Source organism: Rhipicephalus sanguineus, chromosome 10 (assembly GCF_013339695.2).
Source record: "Rhipicephalus sanguineus isolate Rsan-2018 chromosome 10, BIME_Rsan_1.4, whole genome shotgun sequence".
In the NCBI taxonomy this organism is placed as follows: domain Eukaryota; kingdom Metazoa; phylum Arthropoda; class Arachnida; order Ixodida; family Ixodidae; genus Rhipicephalus; species Rhipicephalus sanguineus.
The window spans coordinates 128,964,184-128,990,842 of record NC_051185.1 but is presented as its reverse complement, the minus strand read 5'-3'; the positions used below and the strand labels follow the sequence as shown (position 1 = coordinate 128,990,842).

The window sequence follows — 26,659 nt, the reverse complement described above, 5'->3', positions numbered from 1 at the left end:
TGTCTTCAGTGTGTGTTGTTATCACCGTGCCTGCAAAACCCGATCTGCACGGTCAACTCGCTTATCGAGGAACACGCGACTCCAGGCTACCTGCGAGTGAGCTGCAAGGGACGCGCATCGGCGTGTTTGCCATACGCGGTCCGCGTCCCACAAGATCGCTCAGCGAGAAGTGCGTCGGGTGTGCGCTGGCTTCGGTTGCCTCTGTTGTGTGCATTTGTTCCCTCATATTGTAATGTGAAGGCGCGTCTCTGCGCTCTTTTGTAAAGGCTCTGGCGAGTAGTCGTCTGACTTTCGCCTGCGCTGCAGTAATCTAACCATCGAGAAATCCGAGAGCAACAAGCGTCAGGGTTACCGCAACTCTTCCTTTATCGCTACCGCTAATTACTTCGCTAATCTATCACGTGGTCACAGTTGTGTGAATAACGCTATGAATAAAACGCGGCACGCCGGCACTGACACAAACGTGAGAAAGGACGGCAAGAACGTGGGTACCAAAACACCGGCTGTTCATAGTTGCAAAACCAATCGAGGTCGCTGCTAAAATGCAAAAAAAAAGAAAAGAAAATATACGAACGTGAGCAATATAAGCCGTCAAACATTAAAAACAAACGTTTTCGAGTTCTGGTATCGCTAAAAGTGATGCGCATCTTTTTTAAAAATACATCGCTCGCACAAGAAGCGCCATTTATTTTCAGCGTTCTTCTGAGGAACCACCTAAAGCTCTAGTCCGGTGCCGTGTGTCATCGGAGCAACTCGTTTCTGCAAATGGTCCCTTTGGGCGACAAAAGTGGTTTACTTCAAAGCACTTTACTTTTGCCCGTGTGTCAGGGGCATAAGAAGTTTGTGGCAGCAGAAAGCACAGGACCGGGTAGAATGGCGGAACATGGGAGAGGCCTTTGCCCTGCAGTGGGCGTAGACAGGATGATGATGATGATGAGTTGGCCAAGGTTCGTAGGATCCTACCGTTTTGATTGTGACGCCGGCAGCTTGTGAAAGCGAACGTTGTTTCCACTTTAATAAGTTGTACGGCACTGTCTGACGACGCACACGGTTGGCATAGCGAGGACTAAGCCACCCAAAACTCGCCGTAAAACACAACCTAACGCAACCAGAAAGAAGACGCTGGGACGGTGCACCGTGCGAGCGAAGGCAAGAATGCACACGTGATGGAGCCCGGATGTACTTGAAAGCGGAAGCAAGCAGATCAAATGCTGTACTTGCACAGTATTCAATACAGAGCGCAAAAGTTCCTGTTATTTGTTTCTTTTCTAGGTTGATATAAATCCATTATCTTAGAGCGAAAGAAAGCTAACGCTGTGTTTATAACTTCCCTGATCATGACGTCATACATTAGTGCCTATGGCGACCAGTAGTGCTCCATAGTCGTTTAGGAGCCCAAGAAAACTGCGATTTCAAAAGGGCGTGATTAATTATAGACTGAATGTTGCGCCGAAATATTTCGGAATCGGCCTGTCTAATCCTTGTTGAAGCAGGGAAATTCACGATCCCTTAAAGGGTAGGCGACTACTCCGTACTTCCAACAGCTTTCACGTTGACCGCAACTGCATAAATGTTTGTACTCTCGTATGCATGACAATTTTTTCCTTGCATGAATTTTTCTTTAATTTGCGGGTTTCCATGATATTAATTTGCCATTCTGAAATGACCCATGTAATCATACATTCTTCCAATCTTTATTTAGTTCCAAAGTATGCAGCTTGGTGGGACGGATGATCAGGAAATTAAATAGGTCATTAAAGCATACGACATCTCAGAAGAGAAATACAGAAAGCTGAGCCAGTTGGCAAGGAACAGAAGCCAAGGCACACGGAGATCTCATCTCTGAGTATCACAATTCCTGACGACCTGTCACGAGCTGTGCCCCGTCGGTGTCCAGCTCAAGGGCCCGGGACTTCTTGATGTGGTCACTGGCCATGCGGAGAAGCCGAAGAAACTCGTCGACATCGAAGCGGTAGTTCGTGAACTTTGCATGTGCTCCAAGTGTTGGGTGGTGGCCCTAGGAAGAAACAACATAAAGGATCATGCAAGGCACAAACGAAACTGCCAGGGCAAACGCATTCAATGCAAACGCATTGAAAAAAAAAAACAGGTGTGTGAATTTAAAAACATACAAAGAATAGGCCTGAGCAGATCACTGAAGCAGCCCTTACACGCTTGGGAGAAGCCCAGAGTGTAAATTCATTTTATACCCACGCATGCTGCAAAAGCGTAGGTAAACTCCAATGGAAGCACACTTCTTCGTTGTGCAGCCAGCCTCCTAAGCACACATGACTTGCCAAAGTACCGCATTCACCCTGGCACAGCGTAGATTGCAAAACACTCATAAGTAGCAGTGGTGACTTTCAATTATGCATGCACTGTGAACAAGCCAAAACTGGTCTGAGTGGCATAAGAGTATATTAAGTCGCGGTTTTTCAATGTGCACCATCAGTTTGAACATTTAACTTTTTCAAACATGCTAAACAATTTTGTGTGTGCTGAACCGAAGGTGTGACAACCACGGAAAGAACTTCCTTTTGCGAATACTTCGGGCTCTCATATGACCAAGCGCGCTTCTTGTGCTATTTTTATGTAACTGGTCTGCTAGACGTAAAACCACTGCCTTGCGCAAACCGCGCCCGAATTTCTGAGAACCTTCCAGATTATTTTAGAATGTTCTCATAGGCTTAATTGAGAGCGCAAACACGAACAGTTCAGTTTATTGTGGAACTAACGCTGCCACCAGCGATAAGGTTCGAATGTTCAATGCCGCACGTGTAAATGCCGACGCGCTTTACCGCATATCAGGTTATCGGCTGCCGACGCTCTGTTCGACGCTATCAGTGTACTGTTACGTTTGGCGGGGTTGGGCTCCAAGCCGGGAGAAGAAGACGCCGCGAGAAGGAAGAACGTACTTTTAATGCGGCATGCTTGCCGAAAGAAGGTGTACAGAAAGAAGTGCCCACGGCGTGATCCGCAGTACTTTCAAAGGAACGCCGTGATCAAAGAGCGAGGGAAAACATATCAACGCACGTGCGCTATAGCAGATTATCCTCCGGAACAAATGAGTCAGACTTGGGGCGCCGGCTGATAAGCGGTGAGCGGTGCACAAACGCAACAGCCCCTCCCCACGGAAGAGCACCAAGGGGGTAAAGAAGGCTCCACACGCACTGGTCTTTGCGAAAGGTTCGTCGAAGACTTCGATGTAACGGCACTTTCGAAGATTTTCACCAGTTCAGCCGGCTGCGCGCTTGGTGGGCAGTTCCGAAGTGCACAGAAGCGCCAAAGTACTTGGCGACCGATGTTCAAGGATCCGGCGAAGTGACGTCTGACCGTCCGAGGTCAGATGACTCGGTGCTCTGTTTTCAAGTCGAAGGATGCGTCCTTTACGGACGCGCGCAGGGCCCGGTGGTCTCGTAGGCCAATGTGCGGAAACGTGGAGTGCATGACGTGGCAGGAAACTGCAGGTGTCGCCGAGGGCACGAATCCCGGGCCAGGGTTCTGGACATAAGATCTCATAACAGCTTTCGCTGTAAAACAAAAACAGCTACATATGCCGCGCGCTTCCTGCAACACTGACCGGTGTGTGTGTGAACAGACGCTGTCGTTCAAGTATAAAGACGTAGTGCCGACTCTCAACTTGAGCCAATGTGAAAGGCGTGAAAAATGGCGCGGCCTGTTGTCAGTTGCTTGAGCTCGTCCTTGTATTTGTCGACGGATTGTTGTAGCCTCAGTATCTGGCTCCTCCGGTATCTTTCGGTAGTGAGCTAAGTATATAGGCCGAATGGCTGTCGACCTGGACGCTTTTGTTGCATGGGGCAGCCTGCTCAGCCTTGTGCACTCATTTATTCTTACACTATACATAATGATTATCGATTGTTTCGCCGGTAGCGCACGTGGTGTCCATGGGCTCAGATTCTTTAGCTTCGGGACCTAATGTCAGCGCTGCATGCACATGGCGGCGATCGCCAGGCAGCGTTGCTACTGGTGATACATGCATGCGTTGACTGTTCGGACGCAACAGGGATACTTGCCATGCTTTTTTGAGTTGTTACCATGGGCTGCAAACGTGAAGGGTAGCCTGCAAAGAGTGACACATCCTTCTCCCTGACACCGAATTTGGAAACTCGAGATGCTTGTGTTGTTTGATAGTCCTGCATGCGGGGGCACTTCTGACCGATTATGAGTGACGAGCGTTGCCTTTAAGATATTTTAATTTGGTTTTAAAGTAAGCCTGAGTGCTCATCTGAATTTTGAACTCCTATCAACATCACCACTAGTATGACGTAGACGTAGGCCCCTTGTGACGTTGCAGAGGTAAAACAAGTGTTGTCGACGTCACAGACAGAAATATGCGCGGTGCACTGTGGTATATTGCGAAGCATGTTTGCTCTTTGCTCTTGCCACCTTCTCCTTCTTCGGTACGTGTCGGCAGGCAGCGTGAGCTCTCCCTGTGCGTGTTCTCCAACTGGCAGTTGAACAAGCGCGTGGCTGACGTCACCCAATACTGAGAGCACGTCATCACGCGTACCCCGAGGCGCGACCACCGCGGCGCGGCGCTAGTTTCTTATCCTCTATCGGCGCGCGTTTTGAACCTACACTAAAAATGATCATAATTAACGCTGCTAGGATTAATTAGACATCACGTTGGATGATTTACGGTGTCATTCCGTGATTACAAGACATAGACCTACTTATTACAACATAAATGTTACAAACAAAAAATCGGCTGTCAGGGGCCCTTTAAGCCACCGCTTATATTCTATGAAATCTTCTCGTCGTAAACGACGGCTGTATATTTTAGTGTAGTTTGAAGATGCATTGGGAGACCAATTATCCCGCCTAATTACTGCAAGCCACCTCTACCAAACACCAGCGGCAGCTGGAATTTCATGGAACGACAGTCGAACAGCGTATTAAGGCGAAAGCCTTAGATGTCTCATCAAACGCGAAATGACCGTCGGCGGCGTCATCATGAGTGATGTAAAAAATAATTACGTGATGACGTCATCATATGACGTCACAGATCATAAACTTTTGTAACATCATCGTGACGTCACATAACGTGACGTCGTCATATTACATCTCCGCTTGGCCAAAGTGGGCCGATCACGGAGGCAGTGCATGCTTCCGCTGATGTGCAGAAAGCTTGCACTGCCTCCTATCCTTGAGGCTGTAAGAAAACCACGTTAGGTGCAGAAATATCTCGGAGGGAGGCAGAGAATGTTCAATACATTGACTGGAAGAAAAAGAAGATGGCTTTCGCCTTTCAGTCCTCTTAGATGAATGCAAAGGGGCCCTGTGGGATTTCTTTTCTTTATCAATAAAAGGCAATAAAGAAAGACAATCGTGATTTCTTTCAGTTCCATTTAAAGAGCGGAACACAGCAGTATGACATACTAAGGCATTGGGGCGGTTGCAATAGCCTGAAATAGAAAATAAAACGCGAATACTATGAAACTCAAGTGCAAGTATCGAACCGGCAGCAAGGCCTGACAGACTGCCTGCGGAATACGTACAGCGGGGATGGAAAGACACGCGAACATGCGGCACCTGCATTCTTTGCTGTTTCGCATTTACTTTCAGGTGGTTATAGCCTGGATGATTGATGAAAAGACGACGTCATCCATGACGCAATGAAAGACCATCTAGCATCTTTTTATTGCCGCCACGGTTAGAGCGTGATGAAAACAGCGCGCCGCTATGTTCTCGCACCTTTCTAACCCCACTGCGCCTGTGAAAGCCTGCGACAAGCACAAATGCAATTAAACTCGGATGCAAACACGAATTCGTTAGCTTCGTGATACGCGCGGCCGTTCAGCGCCAGCTTCCCGTAGTCTTAAAGTCCCTCTTTACGTAGTCTACTTGCACAGCGCCACCACACGTCAGCGGCGAGCGGACGCGGAGCGCGCGCTCGACCATGGCCTCCGAGATAACGGGCGCGCGGCGGGTTTCTCTCCGGCCGTCCCAATCGCCGCGCTCCCCAGCAAATAAAACGAACGTCGTGTCACGCGCCCGGCTACCGCGGGATGGCGCACTCACTTGGGATTCCTGCGGCAGCGGAGACCGCGACAGAAAGCAGAGCGCGCGGGATTGCAGCGTGCGTATGTTTCTTTTTCTGCGTACAAGCAAGCATTGCCGCCAGGATCTTTTGGATGCACTGAAGGCAAGTATTTTTTTCTGTTACTGCATTTATTTTGGTCCAATTTACGGAGAAAAGCACGGCAGCTGCTGAATTTTCCTGATATAAATTATTGTAGGAGGTATCAATTCGTCTGTGGTAGTGTTACCTTTTTTTTCATTAGGGTCCGTTTTGTCTCGGCGCGAAACAACGTTTATAGAACCAGGTAAGTTGCAAAACTCCCCGCGTCAGCCAACCCGTCGCGCGGCGCCGGGACAGCTTCCGGTTTGGTGGCGCTGGCGGCGCAACAAGCTTCCGCTAGCAGACGAAAACGCGTAGTCTGCGTGGCAAACGCCGGGGCAGCCGTTCAGAAAGGGCTCGGTTGTTTACTCGCCGACTGTATATTATCGTGATTTTTCGTTGCGCTGCCGCTGCAATGTAAAACTGAGTAATATTTAGCAGCGGTAAGGCAAAGCCAGTAAAGCCATGGCTTTCAAGACTGTCCAAGATAACTGACGCTTGATAGCATAGCATACGAGCCTGTCCATTACCCTATAAGAAATTAACTATATGGCGCATTCTCGTAGCGTAATTATTTAGCTAAAGCGGATGCTTGGGCGTGTTGGTACTTGTATCTTTTCGTTTTGGACTGTGCAAGTATTGCGTGGTGTTAACGAATAAATCTTTGTTGTAAGTCATCGCTGATTTGTTTGTGTAATCCTTTTTCTGGTGCTCCGTAGTTTTTCGCGCTATTTCTTTTTTCGATAATTCTTCACTTTCACTTTTTTGAAGTGAGGAGTTTTCACTCTGTACCGCGGCTGTCGTTACTTGTAATTATTGAGTGGTAAAATCGCCGTGTGTGTACTGCGCGCCACAATTTCAGTCCTGCTACAGAAAGAAAAATTGTATTTATTTTTCGCACTCAATGCAGAGAAACAATTTTTCAGATATTGCATGTATGGTGTGATGCACACAAACGGCACAACTTATTTACAGTCTCAGGCATTAAACCTTATCAAGACAGCTCTGATTAACTGCAAAAAATTATTTACAGCAAAATTTTAGAATCACTCAAATCAAGGCAAGTTCGGGAATATCTTTGGAACGCAATCTTCGACGAGGCTCCTTTCCGCTGGCGATTTCAACCTTAACTCTTATCGTTGACCGTGTGAACGTCTTCAGGATGTCTTCTTCATGAATGTGCACATCACATACAAGTGATATGTCGGACAGTTTCTTGTCCATACGAGGAATGGCGCGATCCCACGTCGCTCGCTGGTCAAGGTCACGCGGGGCACAAATAGGTTACCAACCGTCTCGTATTTCGCGGGACGTACTGTCCCGACTTTTTATACAGCGTTGCGAGCCGTCCCTGTCGGGACAGCTATATGTCCCGGATTTATTCCGTACCGTCCAGTTAGAACTTTTTATGTGATCCAACGCACGCCTGACAACGCGCGTCACGCTCCAGAACACAAAGTTCTCACGAATAGCACGCACGAAGCAATGTTGTGGTGGCTAGCGGTGGCTGCGAAGGGCTTCAGTTACTTTGTCTGAACTTCTGTGCGAAATGCGACAACTTTTACGGATACATTCTCCAGCAAGAGGAAGTGTTGCGAGCAGCACGTAGCCAGCTGAAGAGGCCGAAACAATGGACACCCCCCCCCCCCCACCCGTCCCGACTCCCTTCATTGAAGAGTTGGTAACCCTAGGCACAAAAGAAATGTCGGGGCGTCTCGGAACAGAACATGTCGGCATGGTGAAGACACGCAGCATATCCGAAAACGCCAAGCTGTTCGCGCAGAAAGCAGCCTCCACGGATACTGACGCGACGCGCCGCAACGCCGGCTGAAGAGAGCGGAGCGAGTGAATCCTGTTGCGACAGCAGCGCCACATCTGTCGCTGATGGCGGCGGCGCCGCGCAACATCGCTCAGTTTTGCAACTGACCTGGTTCTATAAACGTTGGCGCGAAATACCTTGATTTGAGAAATATACAGGGCATTCTAGCATTCTTCCTTTCTGGAGACGTGTATGGGTGAAAACTGGGCTAATTTTCGTCGTTGAATCATATCGCGTACGGATATTTATGAGTTGGTGAACCGAAGCACGGTTACGCTCTAGATAACTGAGTGCCCTGGGGATGACACTGAAGTAAGATGATAAGTAATTTTGCCGGAATATTGTTGAAGGCTTCGATTAGCCGACCTACATTTACTCCACACGTCGTTCACAGTGAAAGTGCCCGAGTTGTTATCGCCTCCTTTTTCGTCATCCGGATTTTACTTACATTTTGGTAGCACAATGGCAATATCAGCATCGTGTTCATTTACTGTGCTCTCGACTGCATCCAAATCAATCAATCGATCATAAATGAACAAAACGCGCCTGTAACCAGTCCGTGGTCGTCGCAGAACCGGCGACTTTCAGTCTAGACCACGGTCTAGACGTATGGCGACCGCCTGCAACCTCCTCCTTGTCTCCCGCGGCGTGACGGGAGGTACATAGTTGGAAAGGGAAACTGGGGAAGCCTCGTGGGCGAGTGCGAGGCATTGTGCGCTATGCGAGCGCGGCTGTCGCGCGAGACTTGATGGCGCCGGCGACATCGCGAGGAGAGAGCATGACGATTGCTGATGCCGAGTTTGGTCGGCTCAGTTAGCGTTCCGCTCCAGCGTGCGCTCGACCTTATTTCTTTGTAACGCGCTCATGCTGCGGCGTTTGCGCGGTTTTTTATCTTGCGTGCTTGTGTCGCTGGCGTTCTGCGTAAAGAAGACAAAATTTTGGCGTGGAAGTGGAAATGAATGTTCGATTCAATAGCAGTGATTTATTAATTGAAGTTGCAGACTACTTACGGCTATATAACTGACACTCTGTCAGTGCTGTCTTTTTTTTTTTGTTGTTGTTGTTGTTGCAGTTGCTAGAGAAAATGCTGTGAGGTCCAGTGTCTTCTCTTTAATTTCAGGAATATGGCATACTGCTGAGTACCCTTCTGCAAGTCGAATAGCAAAAAGAAGCTTGGGATGCCTGTAAAGCATTCCGTATAGAAGGAAGTGCCTGCAAGTTGTTAATAAAGGAAATATAAACAAAGTGTCCCTAATGGAAAACTTAAGCGCTGCTGTACGTGTGTTTTCATTTCGCTATATGTTGTTACACCGAAGGAAAAAATGCACAAAGGAAGCAAGCACCGATACCTGCTTTTTGCGATACTGCTTCCAAACGGCCTGCTTCCGTCGCAGGCCTTAAATCTAGCTTACAACATTATCAAAATATCTACTATGGGCTCGGGGCGAGTGGTCGGCCAAAGCCCTCAGAGAACACATAGGCGACAAGAAAAACGAGTTTAATTTACGGAGGCCCGGCAACGACTGATCGGTCTTTAGCGGCAGGGCGAGCGCGAGCCCCGGGCGTCATCACGCCCAGCCTCGTCATGGTTCTTTTTTCTTTCTTCTCCTTCGCTAGCGTGCCCATACTATACAGCCCGCAAATTTCGAAGTATAGTAGGTTTCATGCGGATCTCTTGCAGAGGCATCGTTTTTCTAAGTGCTCTAATAAAGGCGGCGCAAATCTACAGCAAAAAAAAAAAAAGCCCATTTGGGAATCAATAGACCCCGGCATTTACTTGACCTCTCGTACACCTTGACCAGACATTTCCAAATCAGCGCGAGGTTAATAAAAGCGCTAAATCATTTTTTCCTCGCCACATGCAAGCTGCGCCAACAGCGCGGCAGCGTTTCCCATCCCAAGAAAGAGCGCCGCGGTGCGGAGAAAAGAGCGCGCCACGCCCACCTCGGGAAATACGCTCTCTCCGTGCGATTGGGACGGCCGGAGAAAAACCCGCCGCGCGTCCGCCATCTCGGAGGCCATGGCTCGACGGCCCGAGGCAGCGCCTCCTCTATTTTTCTGTGCCTGGGCGAAGGAGCGGAGCGCAATGGGAACCGACCGTCGGCGTTAGTGCGGCTTTTAGCCGCCGGGCGCCGCCACCGTAGTAGACTAGCCGTCGCGTCGTCGCTCGCGGAAACGAATGCCGTGGCTGCATTCGAAGCTGCTATATGGTTCAGTTTTCGGCTGTATTCAAGTTGTTTAAAGTATAATGAAAACTTGTAAACTGGAATCATGAAGCACTTGTCGTTCTGGGCAACCAGCCCATTTCGAAGGTATGTGTCTTTCGCGGCTATTTGATCGAGACGCTCGCGCGTCGTCTGCTAGCCCGATTCCAGAGAGCGCATGCCAATGATGCGCGGAAAATTGTTTTGTCACCGTTATGTTCGCTTGACTGAGAGTCGGTTATTGACTGTCTGAAAGTCGATTTTCGAAAGCAGCATTTGCCAAGAGCTAATACTACTGAAAGCTTGGGCGCTTAAAGTTCCCCGATGTGTGTTACCGTCTATTGGTGTAGCACACTATACGCAAGCCATGAGTTCATGCGCTAAATAGCATGATATGTCACTAAGCTGCTTCCAGTGACAATGTACATAATGATTGTCGGTTGTTTTGCCGGTAGCGCATGTAGTGTCCATGGGCTCCGATTCTTCAGCTTCGGGACCTAATGTTAGCGCTGCATGCACATGGCGGCGATCGCGAGGCACCGTTGCTACTGGTACTACATGCATTCGTTGACTGTTCGGACGCAACACAGTCACGTTTAGGGATACTTGCAATGCTTGGTTCAGTTGTTACCTTGGGCTGCAAACGTTAAGGGTAGTCTGCAAAGAGTGACGGTACTGCATCCTTCGTAAGCCGCCGCTTCTTATGTTCTATGAAATCTTCGCGTCGTGAACGACGGCTGCATATTCTAGTGTACTTTGAAGATGTATTAGGAGACCAATTATCCCGCCTAATTACTGCAAGCCACCTCTACCAACACCAGCGGCAGCTGGAATTTCATGGAACGACAGCCGAACAGTGTATTAAGGCGAAAGCTAAGCCTCATCAAACGCGAAAATTGACCGTCGTCGGCGTCAGCTCGAGTGATGCAAAAAACAATTGCGTGATGACGTCATCATATGACGTAACAGATAATAAAATTTTGTGACATTATCGTGACGTCACATAACGTGACGTCGTCATCTTCGCTTGGTCAAAATGGGCCGATCACGGAGGCAGTGCATGCCTCCGCTGATGTGCAGAAAGCTTGCACTGCCTCCGATCCTTGAGGGTGTAAGAAAATCACGTCAGGCGCAGAAATATCTCGGAGGGAGGCAGGGAATGTTCAATACGTTGACTAGAAGAAAAGAAGATGGCTTTCGCCTTTCAGTCGTCTTAGATGAATGCATAAGGGACCCTGTGAGATTTTTTTTCTTTATCAATAATGGAAATTAAAAAAGACAATCCTGATTTCTTTCAGTTCCATTTGCAGAGTGGAACACAACAGTATGACATACTAAGGCACTGGGGCGGTTGCAATAGCCTGAAATAGAAAATAAAACGCAAACACTATCAAACTCGAGTGCAAGTATCGAACCGGCAGCACGGCCTGACAGTCTGCCTGCGGAATACTTATAGCGGGGATGGAAAGACACGCGAACATGCGGCATCTGCATTCTTTGCTGTTTCGCATACATTTTCAAGTGGTTATATCCTGGATGATTGATGAGAAGACGACGCCATCCATGACACAATAAAAGACCATCTAGCATCTTTTTATTGCCACCACGGTTAGAGCGTGATGAAAACAGCGCGCCGCTATGTTCTCGCACCTTTCTATCCCCACTGCGCCTGTGAAAGCCTGCGACAAGCACAAATGCAATTAAACTCGGACGCATACACGAATTTGTGAGCTTCGTGATACGCGCGGCCGTTCAGCGCCAGCTTCCCGTAGTCTACTTGCACAGCGCCACCACGCGGCAGTGGCGAGCGGACGCGGAGCGCGCGCTCGACGGCCCGAGGAGAGCGTTCGCCCAGGCACTGAAAAATAGAGGAGGCGCTGCGTGTCCCCAAGCTGGCGCCAGGGCAAGTGGCGCCAGCTATGGAGCATCAGAAAGAACTAACAAACGCGTAAGCTATGTCCTCCGAGCATTCGGAAGCGCCCATCTCGACTCGCTAAACCTACAGCAACGTTTTTAAACACAGAATCTAAAAACGCTGGCCTACAGCATCGATTATTTGAGTATTGCTCTCAAAAATGGGGCCAAATCGGCACGAATACCTTGCTGCCGAAGCTTAAGGACATGAATCTAAAGCAAATGGAAGCATCAGTTCGGAGCTTACAAGCTACAGAGCACACGGCGGCCACTTGATAGATTCGAGGTGGACGACAACCGCTTTTGGCAGTGCGGCCATGTTTTTCGGAGGCTCGCCGGCGAAGCTTGCATTGCACGTTGGACAGCTCTCACGCGTGCGGCGACGGCCGACGTTCTGCGGCACCGCGCCGTTGCGGCAGGCTTGCCTGCCGCTAGCGTGAGCGGGCCATAAACGAACGCCGTGATCAAAGGGTTCCGGAAAAAACGTCCCCGGAATAAATGTCCCCGGAATAAACAACCCCGGAACAAATTTCCCTGGAAAAAAAATGTCCCCATTTGCGTTGTCGGAAAAAACGTCCCCATACGGGGGCCCTCAACGGCTGCGCCTTCAAGTCGCCGATTCTTAATTTCCCACGGCAAACAAAAAAAAATTACACCATCTCCCGCTAAAGGGGACCATGAGGCGATGCGAAGCCGGAGCACTTGCACGATCGCGTTCCGTTGGCGTTCCGTTGGGCATGCTACCGACCTCGCGTCGTGGAACGCGAAGAGGAACACTACGCGCGTCGTGTCTTCCCTCTAGCCTGGCCGGTAATTTTCACAGGGTGAGCGGGGAACGCGGTCTACAGGCGCGCGAGAGGGGAGCAGCGTAGGAGAGGAGAGAGAGGGGGAGGGGACGCGCATGCGCTGGCGCTCATGGCGGCGCTGCGCAGGAGAGAATTTCGGCATGTCGAGCCCACATTTCAGAGGAGTCAACCGAAGCAAGCGCTGGACTGAACGCGCGCAGCGCTCTACCACCTGATGGAGAGGAGACTAGAGGAGGAGAGTAGCGCATGCGCCGTGAGAGCAGAAGCGGGAACGCAGGAGAAGGGCAAACAAGTGCTGGTAGAGAAGTGGAGAGAGTAAGGCGCAGCTGTTGGAGAGAGGGAAGGAGGAGCGTTGCGCACGCGTAGGGTGAGCGCGGACTAGCACGCCGCGGGACATACCCCCAAGCAAGAGATGCCTTCGCATCTAAAAAAAGATCCGCGCGGATTGCAGTTTATTGAAATTCGAGTTTAGTGCTATATGGAACGCCTACTCGGCCACTGTTCATAGAGGAAACAGGGCGAACAATCATGCGGAGGCCTGAAACAGAAGGCTAGGAAGCATCGCGGGCCACAGCCGCCCAACAGTGGGGAGGGCCTCTGACACCTTGCGCTCGGAAGAAGCCACCGTGACATTGAAGTTGGCCCAGACTCGAGTCGGTGCACCCCGAAAGAAGAGGTGCAAATCAGCGGCCATGGCCAGGCAGCAGAGTGTTCACAACCTCTGTGAGGACTATACTGCCGGGACGACAAAAATTGAAGATTTCCTGGGGCTTATTGGACATACGATTCGGTTTTACCTTCACTGTTTTTTTAACACAATGTGGCCGAAAATTTGCGAAGTGTCGAGTACAGAATACAATGTTTTGTGAAGTGAGTTCGCACAGGATTCGTTTTTAGGTTATTTTTCACTTGGGGACTTTTTTCCTAGAGAGCCATGCCAGCGGGGATGTTTCTTCCGGGGACGTTTATTCAGGGGACGTATATTCCGGGGACATCTTTTCCTACACCCGTGATCAAAGGGTGAGGGAAAACATATCAACGCACATGCGCGATAACAGATTATCGTCCGGAACAGATGAGCCAGACTTGGGGCACCGGTTGATAAGCGGTAAGCGGTGCGCAAACGCAACGGTACAGCGTGTATTGTTTGTAGTTTGGCTTTTCTCTTTCCGGGAACAAGTTCGCCCAAATAATGAGTTTCGTCTTCAACACGCCGACTGCTGCCTTCGTCAACGTCACGACCACGTGACAATATGGTGAAATAAAGAATGTCCTCGAGTATATAGGCTTCCAAAGCAACGTCGAGCGGCGCCACTGCTCTTATCGCAACTGGGAATGTCCACGGCCACAACACTGCCGCCCCCGCTTCCGCGCATGCGCAGAGCTCTCGGATTGCACCTGTGGCGCGTTACACTGTAACTAGTGCTGACTAACAGTGCTCGGGACGAATGAGGAGCGCATGCGCGCACGTGTCCTTGCTCCCGCCGCTGCCAAATCCGGCGACAAATCGCCTTCGCGGGCAGCGTATGCCCGCAGTGACGCATGGCTCGAGCTTCGCGCCCAAACTTGAGCTTGGGTTTCTTATTGTAAATAACTGCACTGCTGTGCCCCATTCACAGCCAGGAGAGGGCACGCACACACCAGGATGGGCAGCATCACCGATGTACCACGCTTTTGCGTGTCGCAGGTTTAAACTGCGGCCTTCGTGACGCTGTTCCTGCCGTCGGCGAAAAATTGGATCCAGCCATCCATGACAAAAACTGCAACTACACGCAGCCAGCCTACTTGCGCGCAAGCTTGCAATCTGGCTTTCCTCTGCGCCGCGACGTCATCACAGCCTGCGCATCCACGGTGCCGGTTCGCATTCTGTGGCCGAGATAGAAGAAGCACGACGCTCAGCGGGCACGGCGGGACAGCGCTTTTTCATGTGAAAGGGAAGGTCCATCCAAATGGGTCTGGGCGAATTAGGTCCAAATAGGTCTGATGTCGATGGCAGTAGGTTCAGAACCTACTGCCAGCGACATCAACAAGGGGAGTTATGGGCGCTGCCATTGAAGCGAGACTAGGTGTGGAAGGAACAAACACAACAAAAAAAAGCAAGCTTTTCCTAGGGCGAAGCAATCCTTTTTACAAATGACATTTATTTTCCGAACAATTTCACTTAGATGCAATGTGCAAAGAATTTATGGCAGCGTTTAATATGAAAAGCTTTTTCTTATAGCACCCCGTGAAGAAAGTTATTCAGTGTAGTCCTTGAGGTAGAGTGGCTAGAATGGGGAGGTGTCAAAAGTGGCCGCCCAAATCGCGCCGATGCTGAAAAAGGCGCTGTACGCCGGGGCGCGGAGAGTCGAGCAGACGACGTGCCGCGTAGCGCTGCTCATGCCCCTGTCTCGCGCTATGTAGCTTGCAACAGTTTGCTGCGCCTTTTTCCTTCTCCCTTTCAGCGGGTGCAGTAAAAAAGGGCACACTCTGTAGCGCCTTCATCTCCTCCTTTGCTGATTTTCGAGAAGGAATGCCCGCGAGAAGGTCCAACCAGCAAATGTCGATTGGTGTGAGTGTGACTACTTCCTCGAAAACACAATGTGGATATTTTAAGAAAAGACATATGAAGCTAGATTAAAACTAAAACATCGATTAAGTGAAAATGCTAAATGAGCAAGCGGTCATACTGTCAAATGGAATTTATGAAAGAGATAACCCTCGCGGTAGTAAACATCTAGATATGAAGTAATGCAAAGGATCGATCTAGACAAAATGAATCTAGAACAAAGAAAATGGAAAGAAAAAACGTGGTAATCGTTTCGTCATACTTATATAACCGAATGCAGCATAACAGACATCCCTCTGACTATAAAGACAGTAGCTTATTGCTAATCCTATCTTCTGAATTGGAGCCACTAAGTGTCTTTTTCTCTAATTGGAATACCGGCGACAGAATAAAAGGAAGTGGTCTGTTGTTTCAATTGATTGCAAAATTTGCACAACGGGGACGCCGTGAGACCAGCATTATAGAAATAAAAAATCACCCGTGGAATTTGACAGCGTAATCTGCTGTAAGAAACTTCAATTGTCAAGATGCACACCGATGTTTGATGTTTCTTCCAGCAATACCTTACATGTACGAAGTCTTAAAATTTTTCCAGCGATAATTTGCTAGTGTCGCTTTGCAAACAAGCATTTCTATACCTTAAAGCTGTCGCATAAGCCGTGTCTGGTAAATTAGGAATTAGAGATCTACACAGAGATACTGAGGCGTACGATTTCTCCATTTCATTCAGATACAATCCCCGGTGGCCCGGTGCCCTCAGCAACCAAATGTTTTGTAAGTTTGCAGGTATTAAATAACGAAACATGCTCAGGAGCGTTGAATTCGTTGCCGCGGGTAGTGCTGGACATACCGAAAAAGAATCTGTAACTATAACTGCTGCTGAATCATTTGGCGGCACTTTTCTAAAGCAACAGCCAATATTTCTGGAATTAATATAGGTGTACGTATACGGTGATAAGAGGACGATAGGAAAAGGCGCTAATTTCTTCAACCCCATAGGGAGGACGGCTAAGCGCCTTAGGTGTATGATCGGGAAGTCGAATTGAAAAAGACCACTCAAGAGAGCAAGAGAAGATTCCTAACTTTGCCTTCTACCGATGCATCAGTCGCATTTCTATTGCTTACTGTCAGGTGAGCAAGGTAATCGTGTACTCGTCATTTAAATATAGAAATGGCATTTGTTTAGCACCGGGAGAAAAAAAAACACGAAATCGTATGTGAAGGATCGAACTGAGCTTACTGGAAGGGCCTATATGTTATAGTTTTATCTTGAGTAGTTCTAGCAGCACTTGTGCGAATATAATCTCAGGGTTCTGCACTCGCGAGCGATGTGCTACAAAGAATAAACTAGGTTTTTAAATGAAAACATAGAACGGTCGTCTATGATGCGAACTGTATATCTTTAAAAATGTTTGAGTGATTCGTATCTTTAATCTAATTGCAAACTACGGCAATCGCGCTTCCATATCTAACATGTTAGCAACGAACAATAAAAGTCCAAGGCACAAGCGCAAATCTTTCCTTTCTAATAGTATTAGAGGTTTCATTTTTTAAGCTGCAGTGCCAGAGAAAAAAGTAACCAAAAAAAAAAAACGACGCCCTATTCCGCGACAAAGCGAGCAGACATTTTGTTAATCCTTATCACTGTATTTATTCGTAATTCAGTTCTTTGGTTTCAGAGTTTTCGTAACAGCCAGGAACGAAGCACTAGCGTTCAGTTCTCTTCCTTTTATGGGGCCTTATCACGACATCTCACAAATGCATGACCTGTGTACAATAAAGACCACGTAAATGGTGAAGAGAAAAAATTAGCAGTCCTGTGTACGAATACAACCGATGAGCGAAGCTCCTTAGAAATGGGACGCAAACGACTATGTACGTTTTGAAACTGCTTTTGCGCAACGGGCGCCGAACGCCACGCACGCTCATTGTCTTTTTGCGCCGGCGCCGGGGGGGGGGGGGGGGGTGGGAGCGTCTGCTACTACCTTCGAAAAAGCGCCCGTAGTGCGCTAGAATGATAAAGTGAAGACGACTATTATAACCAGTTGTGCACAGAGCTTATTTCTCTTAACCTCGAATTTCTGGTGCGCTAGAACTAAACGACACAAGACCTAGACATTTCCTCTTAAATCACCGGCCACTGCAACCCAAAGCGATGCTTAAAAGAAGGAAGCTTCAGCGGCGACAGCGGGGTGCGGGCCTAAGGAGCCTCGCTCCTAAACAATGACGCCGCGTTTCCTTGCGGTAGCCTTCCAACGAGCGATCTGCGGCTGTACCCGCGCCCCCTGCAGCAGCGCCCCTGGCGGCATCGGCGCGCAGAGGGACCTTGTCTGGCAGGGGAAACGCGCTGCGCTCAGCACACCTCCCCATTCAAGCTACCCTACTTGAGGTGTATGGAAAGACGCGCTCGTAAAGTTCGTATGCGACGACACGACCCCTCACGTGTTTTGGTGCTTCGAATTTACATGCGTTCTCTGAATTATAGTGGTGAGAATTTTTGCTGCGCGCGGTGGTAGGAGGTGCAGTCATCGTTGGTGAACGTGTTGAGTATTGTGTCCCACGGGACGATGTGGCTGACACTGAACACCGAAAGCTTCTCTCGGTACCCTCGGAAACTATGTGCTGTGCAAGAATGCGATAGCAACACACGTACGGATGGCGACCCATGTCTACTATACATGACATTGGGGCAAGGTTTCGCAATACCGGATAACTTTATTAGAATTCTGGGGAGGGGCTCCTAGCTGCCCACCAATGACGTCGCCTGCGATGGGGGCGGGGGCCACATAAGATGTTGGAATGTAGTCAACGTCACCTCTTTGGAAAGAGAGGACGGTCCCACTGGCGGATTCTATTAGGTCGATGATTATGGTTTAGCCACTCCCATGAACCCAGCACACAATCACGGTAGGAGGAAAGCGAGGGCCAAAGGCTTCTTCAATCAGATTTACATTAAGAAGGAAAACGCTCTCTCTGTAGATGCAGCGATCAGGATCATACAGCTTTGTGACTTCCGTGGTCGACATGACAGGCCGCATATATCGGAGACGTGTGCTCGCTGGATTTTCATGAATCAGTATTTCTGCGACCCGGATTCCTTCGCTTCTCGGTGTCCACTGAGAAGCGAAGTGAGGCTAGCGATTGAGAAGAGAACGGGGCCCGGTTTTGCTCTCGCGTTCTACTCTTGAAGGCGAAGCGTCCTCCAATAAATTTCATTGACCGACTGACTGACTCTTCTGTACCTTCCATTTCACACCTTTAATTGATAAGTTGCAGAGGCTTTCCCCCAACAATCGTCCAATTAATAATTATCGATAACGTTCACTTAATAGAATTACATGCTATTATCTATCTTGAATGGTCATTTTACACATTGAGTGCTCTATATATTTCATGTGCACACTCTCCTATACTGAAAGGCTTCTAATATAAGCCGAAAATGGGCAATTTATTATTACCAGCGATTACTAATATCGTCAGGGTGCAAGTGTGTGTAACGTTGCTGTTTTCTAGATTATATCTCAGTAAACAACTTTCATCTATACCTGGCGACAACTTTCTGTGGCAGCACAGCCAAAGCTGCGTGGGCGGAGCTTCTGCACATGTGTTCCTACGCCAAGTAGTTCGTTCGCCGGCGATTTCGGTTTTGGTTTCGCAAGCGCATCCAACATGCGCGTTTTCATACGAATATTCACGGCTTATGGTGTTATTTGGGAATTTATGCAGATACTCTATAGGCAGATGCAATCAAAATAAACCACAAGCCTTGATATAATTATGGATTGTGGTCATTATGGAGTCATTGCTGAGCTCTTCTGCAAATCAAATTATATATCGCTAATGTGCTAGCGGTTCAAGTCCGCGTGCAAAGAGAGTACTATTTAGTACTGTTTACATTTCTTTTTTGGGAAAGCGATTAAATATTTTGTATTGCGAAGGAACGCAGGAATCAGCTTTATTGAAGCGGTAAGTGTTACTTAAAAAAAAAAAAGGGCATGGCCCAGTAGTAACTGCACAATTGGAAATCTTACGCAAAGGCAACAAGCCATTTCCTGAACTTCGGTGCGTACAGGGTCGACATCGTCGTTTTCCTACATTTCGAGACGCAAGAACTTTCTGGAGACGCTCACGTTATTTTGTCAGGGGAAGCGAAGGCATCGAGAGGCAGCAGATATCTTGGCCACGACCGGTCAAGGAGCGGGCGTCTCACGTTTGTAATTACGAGCAGGTGAAACGCGCTCCTTGCTCCCGTGGTCAAGAATGTTTTTTTTTTCGCATTGAAAATAACGCTGTCAGACGCATAATACACATGATTGCGTCTGTTGTCGAGGCGAAGCTGTGTACAGGTTATTTGATGACCGTAAATCGCTCTCATCGCAAAGCGCCAAAAACACCTCCCGCCGTAGACGCCGACGGGCGCGGTGTTACAGTACGCAATTTACAGCGTTATCGTATCAGCGATAGCAGGCAACCGAAATATCGACCACGTATGCAACGATATTTATGAAATGGGCCACTTATTTTCCGTACTGTTTTCAATCGCAGTTTTGCTTTCAAGTGGCTGTTCTTGCTAAAGGCTTGCAGGTCGCCGGCGTCATCGTCACGGTAGCTATCGCGATCAGAGACCCACTTGCGCTGGTGGTATCACTTGCACACTTCTTTCTCGGTGATAGTATGGGTAAATCAACAAGATAATTCACAACGCCCCGCTGTCTTCGTTTCTTTCTGGTCGATGAAAAGAGTTCACCTAACAAACAGGCGCTTATGCTGACTTACAAGCTTCGATGTGCACCTGTCGCAACCGAGCGGCGCCATCGTTGTTTAGTGGAGTGGGAAAACGCGAAATAGACACCTGAAAACTCGAAAGAGCAACAATCGCAAATCCTTTACGGGATAATCATTCTTGCTTTCAATGCCAGCAATCTTGAACGTAATACCTATTTCTTTTCTTTTTGTTTTCTTTTCGGCTACATAGTCTACAAAAACTAGCGTTCGCGGACTACATGGCGAAGCGTAGTAAAAATGTGCGTGATTTGGTTGCGTAGCCTTGGCTGTGCTGCCGCAGAAAGTTGTCGCCAGGTATAGTTTGCGGCGGTGACTTCAACATAAACGTTTTGGAGAGCACACGCGAAGCGGCCGATATTCAAATTGTTAGCTCTACTGGTTTCAATAATTTAATTAGTACTGCGACTCGCGTGACACTTACTACTGCGTCAGCACTCGACTTAATTATCACGAACGTTGAAAACACAGTACCGCACGCAGGAACAATAGCATCAGGTATAAGTAACCACTGCCCTCTATATGCTGCATTTGATTGCATTATTACTGACAAAAAACGCAAGTTCGAGTCTCGTTATTCAGCACTTATCTCAAACAGCCTTGCAGTCGTTCGGGCATGAAATTAGTAAGTGCAATTGGTCACATGCCACGCGAACTAAAGACGCAAATAAGGCTTATTACAGATTTCTTGAAACCTTTCTGCGCATCTACGCTAAGCATTTTCCATTCAATACCTGTAAACAATCTAAAAGGATAAGAAAACCGTGGGTAACGCGTGCGCACCTTAGATATGATAAAAAATAAAAATTAACTCTATCATCTATTTCTGCGCACACGATGCCCGTCACAGGTGACAGAATTCAAGTCACTACGAAATAAGCTAAACAGTGAGCTTAAGCGTGCTAAAAGTACTTATCATTCCATTTTTTTTGTGATATCACGAAGAAACGCCCAGACGCTGCATGGAAGGTAATGAACTCCGTTTTGGGTCGGGACAAAAAGCATATAACACCAGAAAGTATTTTGGTTGACGGTCAACGTGTTACTGGCACTGTGTTGGCTTAACACTTTAATGCATACTTTGTGAATGCTGCCATGCCTGATTGTAAGAGGAAATCTGGCAGCATGTCACGTACTCAATTTTATTGCGATAGCAATTATATGGACAGTCTCGGCTGGTTTTTGCCGCCGCCGTCATGCACCGTACATGTATAAGTCTGTATATATATATATATATAAACGTCCAAAAGGAAAGTAATTCAGAAAAATGCCTCCGAAGCGCGGAATCGAACCAGCGACCTGTCTTTCCGCAGCGCGTGGCGCTAACCACTGCGCCACAAAGCGTAGATCCTTCAGGTTGCTAACGGCGAACGTTATTTACACACCCTTTACCGCTGGCAGGACTCAAAGACGGCAGGCGCTTATAAGCGTGTCTTCATTATCAGCGAGTTGGTGCGAGGAGCGCAACGGGCGCATTTAAAAGTCATCGGCCAGCTCGCTCGCTTCTTCTAATATTTGCGCAGGGAGAACCTTGCCCTTCCACTGTCTGCTCGCGCGGTAGTTGCTGCCGGGGGGCAGCTGTTTTAGCAGCGTAGCAGCGCGTACATCACGGGCTGCTTTTTTTTGCTATCGCATTCATTGCTTCGCCCTTGCGGCGAAACTGTGACTTTTAACACGAAAGTGTTTTATGCCGGGGTCCACCAAGACTTCAGTGACGTATTTCCTTCACGGAAATGACGTCGAAAAAAATTTACACGATGAGATGGCAAAGAAAAAAGTTCCGTCAACGCGCATCGAACCCACGACCGCTCGGTCCGCAACAACAGATGCCGGGCACGCTATCCACTGCGCCACGGTCACAGACTTTAGTGGCTTTACAAACGCGCCTTTTATATCTACCACTTTTCCGGTCGGCGGGGTGGTGTTGCCCTCTGGGAGCGGTAAAGTAATTCGTCATTACTGCGGCCTCCGCGATTAACATCTGCAACGCGTTACACGTCCGTCCCATTCGGCGCGTTTTCAATAGAAGTTCAATTTGTCAATGCCTCAACGCACCGCGAGGTGGCGATCTTAGCGCAAGCGTCGTAAAAGCGTCGGCCTCGCTCATCGCATCACGCTAATCCAAACCAAAAATAGCTCTGCGACGCGCAAGGAGGAGGATAGGTTGAGGAAAGGAAAAGGCGCAACTTCCTTTCCTCAACCTCTCCTCCTCCTCGCGCGTCGCAGAGCTATAAACACAAGCGAATAGCCGAATACATGTAGCAAGGTAGCTGTTCAGTTTATTAAACGAATGATGCACATGACAGTGTACGTTTGTTACAGTGAGAGTAGTTAGGTAGCATCTAATTGCTTCTTTATGCAGTACTGTTGAATACCGGCACTTATGACATAATTGTGTAGGTTTACAGCACATGCATGTGAAAAATTTATAACAACTGAATTGGCATTCAGCGACCAACACGCTTTGCAACATGGTTGCGCATAAGTACCCACCTTTTGCGAATCCGATAACCACCAGCCTTCGACTAGGAATTAAAATGAGTGAAAAATTCAGCAGATCCCACGTCTTGTGGGAATTTGTTTCATGCGAAGCAGTCAGCGAGTAGTTGCATGCTTCATTTTTTAGCTTTGAGCCAATCGTTACAAGGTGGATCGACGTGTTTTTGTAAGTGTAGTAGTTGTGTGCACGTCGTGGGCTTACCAGGCACGTCGGAAGCACTGGCGTTTAAAGTAACTTATGGTCTGACGTAACGTCAGCACTCACGTTAGAGCACATACGTCACCATTATCGAAACAACGTGCACTCCACGGCCCGATGATGTGAATATCATATGTAACTTCCGTTAGAGTATTCTTCCGGGGTCGGGCAAAAACGCTTGATTATAGCTTGCTGAATCATAGGAGTACAAATGTAATGTTTATTAGACTGTTATAAAAGCGGAGCCAACACTGGAACCACAATTGACGTTAATCTAACATGACGCCTGCATCGTAGGAGTGCATATAGTGTTTATTTGTTTATTGGTTTGTTATAAAATTAGATAGCCAGCACCACAACCACACCTAACGTTGCACCGACATTACGCCTGCATAGGGTCTTTTTCCGAAGCATTTTCTAGACCTTGCGTGGCTCTGTGGTGGAACACCTGACACCCACGCAGAATTCTTGGGTCCGATTCCTGCTGGGATCCTAAGTTTTATTGATTACACTCGTCAAGTCAGAGCTGTCGATGTCTGTTTTTATTACCGCTCTCGCATTTAAATTACCAATTTCTGTTCTCACCGTTCCTGGGTAGTAAAGTGTGAATCACTTGTGGCGCATACCCGTATACAGCGGCCTGTGGTAAACGGGTATGTGCTACACGCGTCTGGAGGAAAGGGTTTGACGACGTACATGACAGGATTTTCGCGTTATTTATATCATGACCAGGCAGTCATATACTTCAAACCCTCTTACCCTCCCAGGCCAGTTTTGGTGTACACCAAGTTATGGAGGCGATCGCGAGAGCACCCAGACGTAGGCGGATAGATAGATAGATAGATAGATAGATAGATAGATAGATAGATAGATAGATAGATAGATAGATAGATAGATAGATAGATAGATAGATAGATAGATAGATAGATAGAAACGCTCGAAGTGCCTTGGCTTCGATAAGAAATGCTTCGCATTTGCAAGGCGTTGACATTCAATCATAGCTTGTCCATTAAGGCAGCTAACAGGTCTGTTTGTGCAACGAGCGTACAGCCGAGTGTCCCGGCAGGCCCTCGTCACTTTATTCGCACATCTTTTATGCGCAGCGAACATAGATACCAAAGATAGATAATCTCGAGAAGTTGTTAGTGATATCAGCATGGATAGAATCGCCCTTTACATAAACGCCTTTTACACCACAATTTGTTCACTTAGACATACTAATTTCCTTACAAATAGGGCCACGTCATTCTGAAACATGTTTTTACGGGCACCTTAATCGGTATAATTATACTGCTCGCAGCTTTGCATTTCCAAAAAGCACTAGCGGTTGGAACGAAAAGAGTTATAATCAATATTTTTCTTCGTGTGAACTATATATGCTATGGTCCACTTTCAAACGGAAAATTCCTTTATTACTAGGTTATCGACTACAGCTTGAATATGGCATACTGACTACTCCTTGATGCATAGATGCGAGCTTAATGCACCCTGCAACCCATTTCCCTTTCATAATAAAGCGCAGGCTTGTTGGCTAGGGGTTCCCTTGAACAGCAGACCACAGTAAACAGCTGTGAGTCTTGAGTAACATGTTATGTACCAGTAATGCCCCTTACCTCATCCTCGGCTTGAAGTTTTGTGTTGTCCTCCCATGTGATATACTTGACGCCACGAAGACGTGCCAAGTCCTTGTAACACACTGGATCGTCACAGTTATAGCTGCAAAAGAGTAATCTTGAACTATAGAGACCTCGGTCGTGATGTCAGCATATTTACGCTATAGCAACTAAAATGGGTGTATGATAAACAGACTTACAGAAATACCCATAAAAATGACAAATGTCCTCACAAATTTTGCTCCTTCTTTATTGCTCTAGTCCATGTGGTAAAAACCACACATGACTAAGTCCCTCTCAATTTCCAAAGTTCATACTGTCACCACCATGCCAACACGCTTCACCTAGCATGCTAATTTTATTTTTCACCTGACCAGCACGTCAGGCACTCCTTCCTAGTATTTCCAGCAGATCATATATCACATGGTAGAAGTCACTAGAACATAAAGTACGAATGAAACCGACAGCCAATTAAGCAAAGGAAATCATAGGGGACATTATTTGTGGTTTCGTAGCTGTATTGTAATGATTCTCACTTAAAATTAAATTAAAGTGGACGAAAACTCAACCTTTCAGTTCATATTGCCCATGTCCCTTCTGAAAAGTAAGACGTTGAAAACTGAAGCACATACTAAGTAAAATTACCCAAAAGAAGTTTATTGTTGCCCATGGGAAGCCGCTAGCTACCTTGTAATCAGCAATAAAAATATAAACATGAGTGCATTTTTGAAATTCTCCTTGTGGCAATGTGTTCATCATCTTGAAAATTTTAATAATTCTGACAACAACAAAAAGTCTTTGCGCCGTGACGGATCTATAACACACACGCTGTCCTTCCCTGAATGCCATTCTCGAAACATAAGTTGTCGAAAAATTGCGAAAGAGCGCCCGCGAGAAAACGATATTACCAGGTCTGTGCTGCCGTCTGAAGCAACACACAAATTAGCCCGCAAGCGAGCGTGTCATTAAAAATGCTCTTGGGGAGATATCTGAGACACGTAATCTGGGGGAACGAAAAGATGATATTGAAGTGTTGGGTTAGGCGTAGTGTAAAACATTGTGAAAGCTAGGTTTAGGCGGAAGCACTGACGGCATGACTTAACCCTTTGAGACGCTATGTACACAATTGTGTAGACCACTTGTTTTTTCTAGTTGTATCAACTAGGGGCTACGAAAGAGCAAGATACGTGGAGCTGTGGATGAATTGGACTTCCTGCATAGTAAATTTGTTTTCATTTAACTTCATTTTCCAGCGTACTATTGCATAAGATAACTTTGTTGAAGGCACCACCATATTCGAAGAGTCGTTCGACGTGCCGGTTCTCACGACCCACGTCGAAAGTATAAATTTTGTTTGCTCAATATGGACATAACCCAAAACGAGTTTGCACTATTTCTAGCCTGAGATTTAATTCTATTTATGCAGAAACAGAGCATGAATGGCTTCAGAATAAAAAGCTATTTAATTATATAACAATTAAGAATCATTACCATAACACACATAAATGAGCGTATAACGACATTATTTTTGTTGCAATATATTACCGAGTGCCTCGAAATAACATTGTATCGATGTGACGCATTTACAGACATTCTTTCATAGGTGGCGTCTGAAAGGGTTAAGTGCTGGTAGACCTAAATTAGCTTATATTGAAGAGGCATAGCGGAAGTAATCAAAGAGCGCATAACGAAATGCATGGTTATGAACAAATTAAAGGGCTGTCATTAAAGCGGAGCTAGATGGATCTCAAATGGGACAAGCATATTGTAATTCAGATTTAACGGCAGTTATGAAAAATTTAAGTTTTAAATCGGACGCCACGTATGAAAAAATTTGCAGCTGCTTAGCTCGGCTATGCCAGAATATACGTAGCGTTAGCAAAGGTTCAGCTGATTATTCTTAGCTTTGCAGATTATTAGCCTTCCTCTGTTCATTCTTCGTACGCTGAACCTCTAATTAACTACTTGGGGATCCGATGAGATAAGCTGCTCGGCTCTCCTGCGCCGTCGAGCAGCATTTGCGCTCTCCTTCTCCATGGCGCTACCTACCAGCAAACGCCAGTCAGAGGCGCTATCAAGCGGCCCCAGCGCAGTGTCAGACGGCGACTGCACAGCGAAGGCGAATAGCTGCGC

At 47.5% G+C, this 26,659-nt stretch overlaps 1 protein-coding gene across 1 annotated transcript in view; it reads right to left on the bottom strand.

The window, feature by feature from the left end:
* Positions 1–1,695: 1,695 nt before the first annotated feature.
* Positions 1,696–26,659, bottom strand: part of LOC119406732 (EGF domain-specific O-linked N-acetylglucosamine transferase) — a 346,078-nt gene continuing 321,114 nt past the window's right edge. The window contains exons 16-17 of the mRNA XM_049420193.1: positions 24,527–24,629; positions 1,696–2,017 (exon numbers count right to left, since the gene is read on the bottom strand). Of these exons, the coding sequence (XP_049276150.1) occupies positions 1,850–2,017; positions 24,527–24,629 (271 nt within the window). The 3' untranslated portion in view covers positions 1,696–1,849. The remainder of the gene's footprint in view (positions 2,018–24,526; positions 24,630–26,659) is intronic.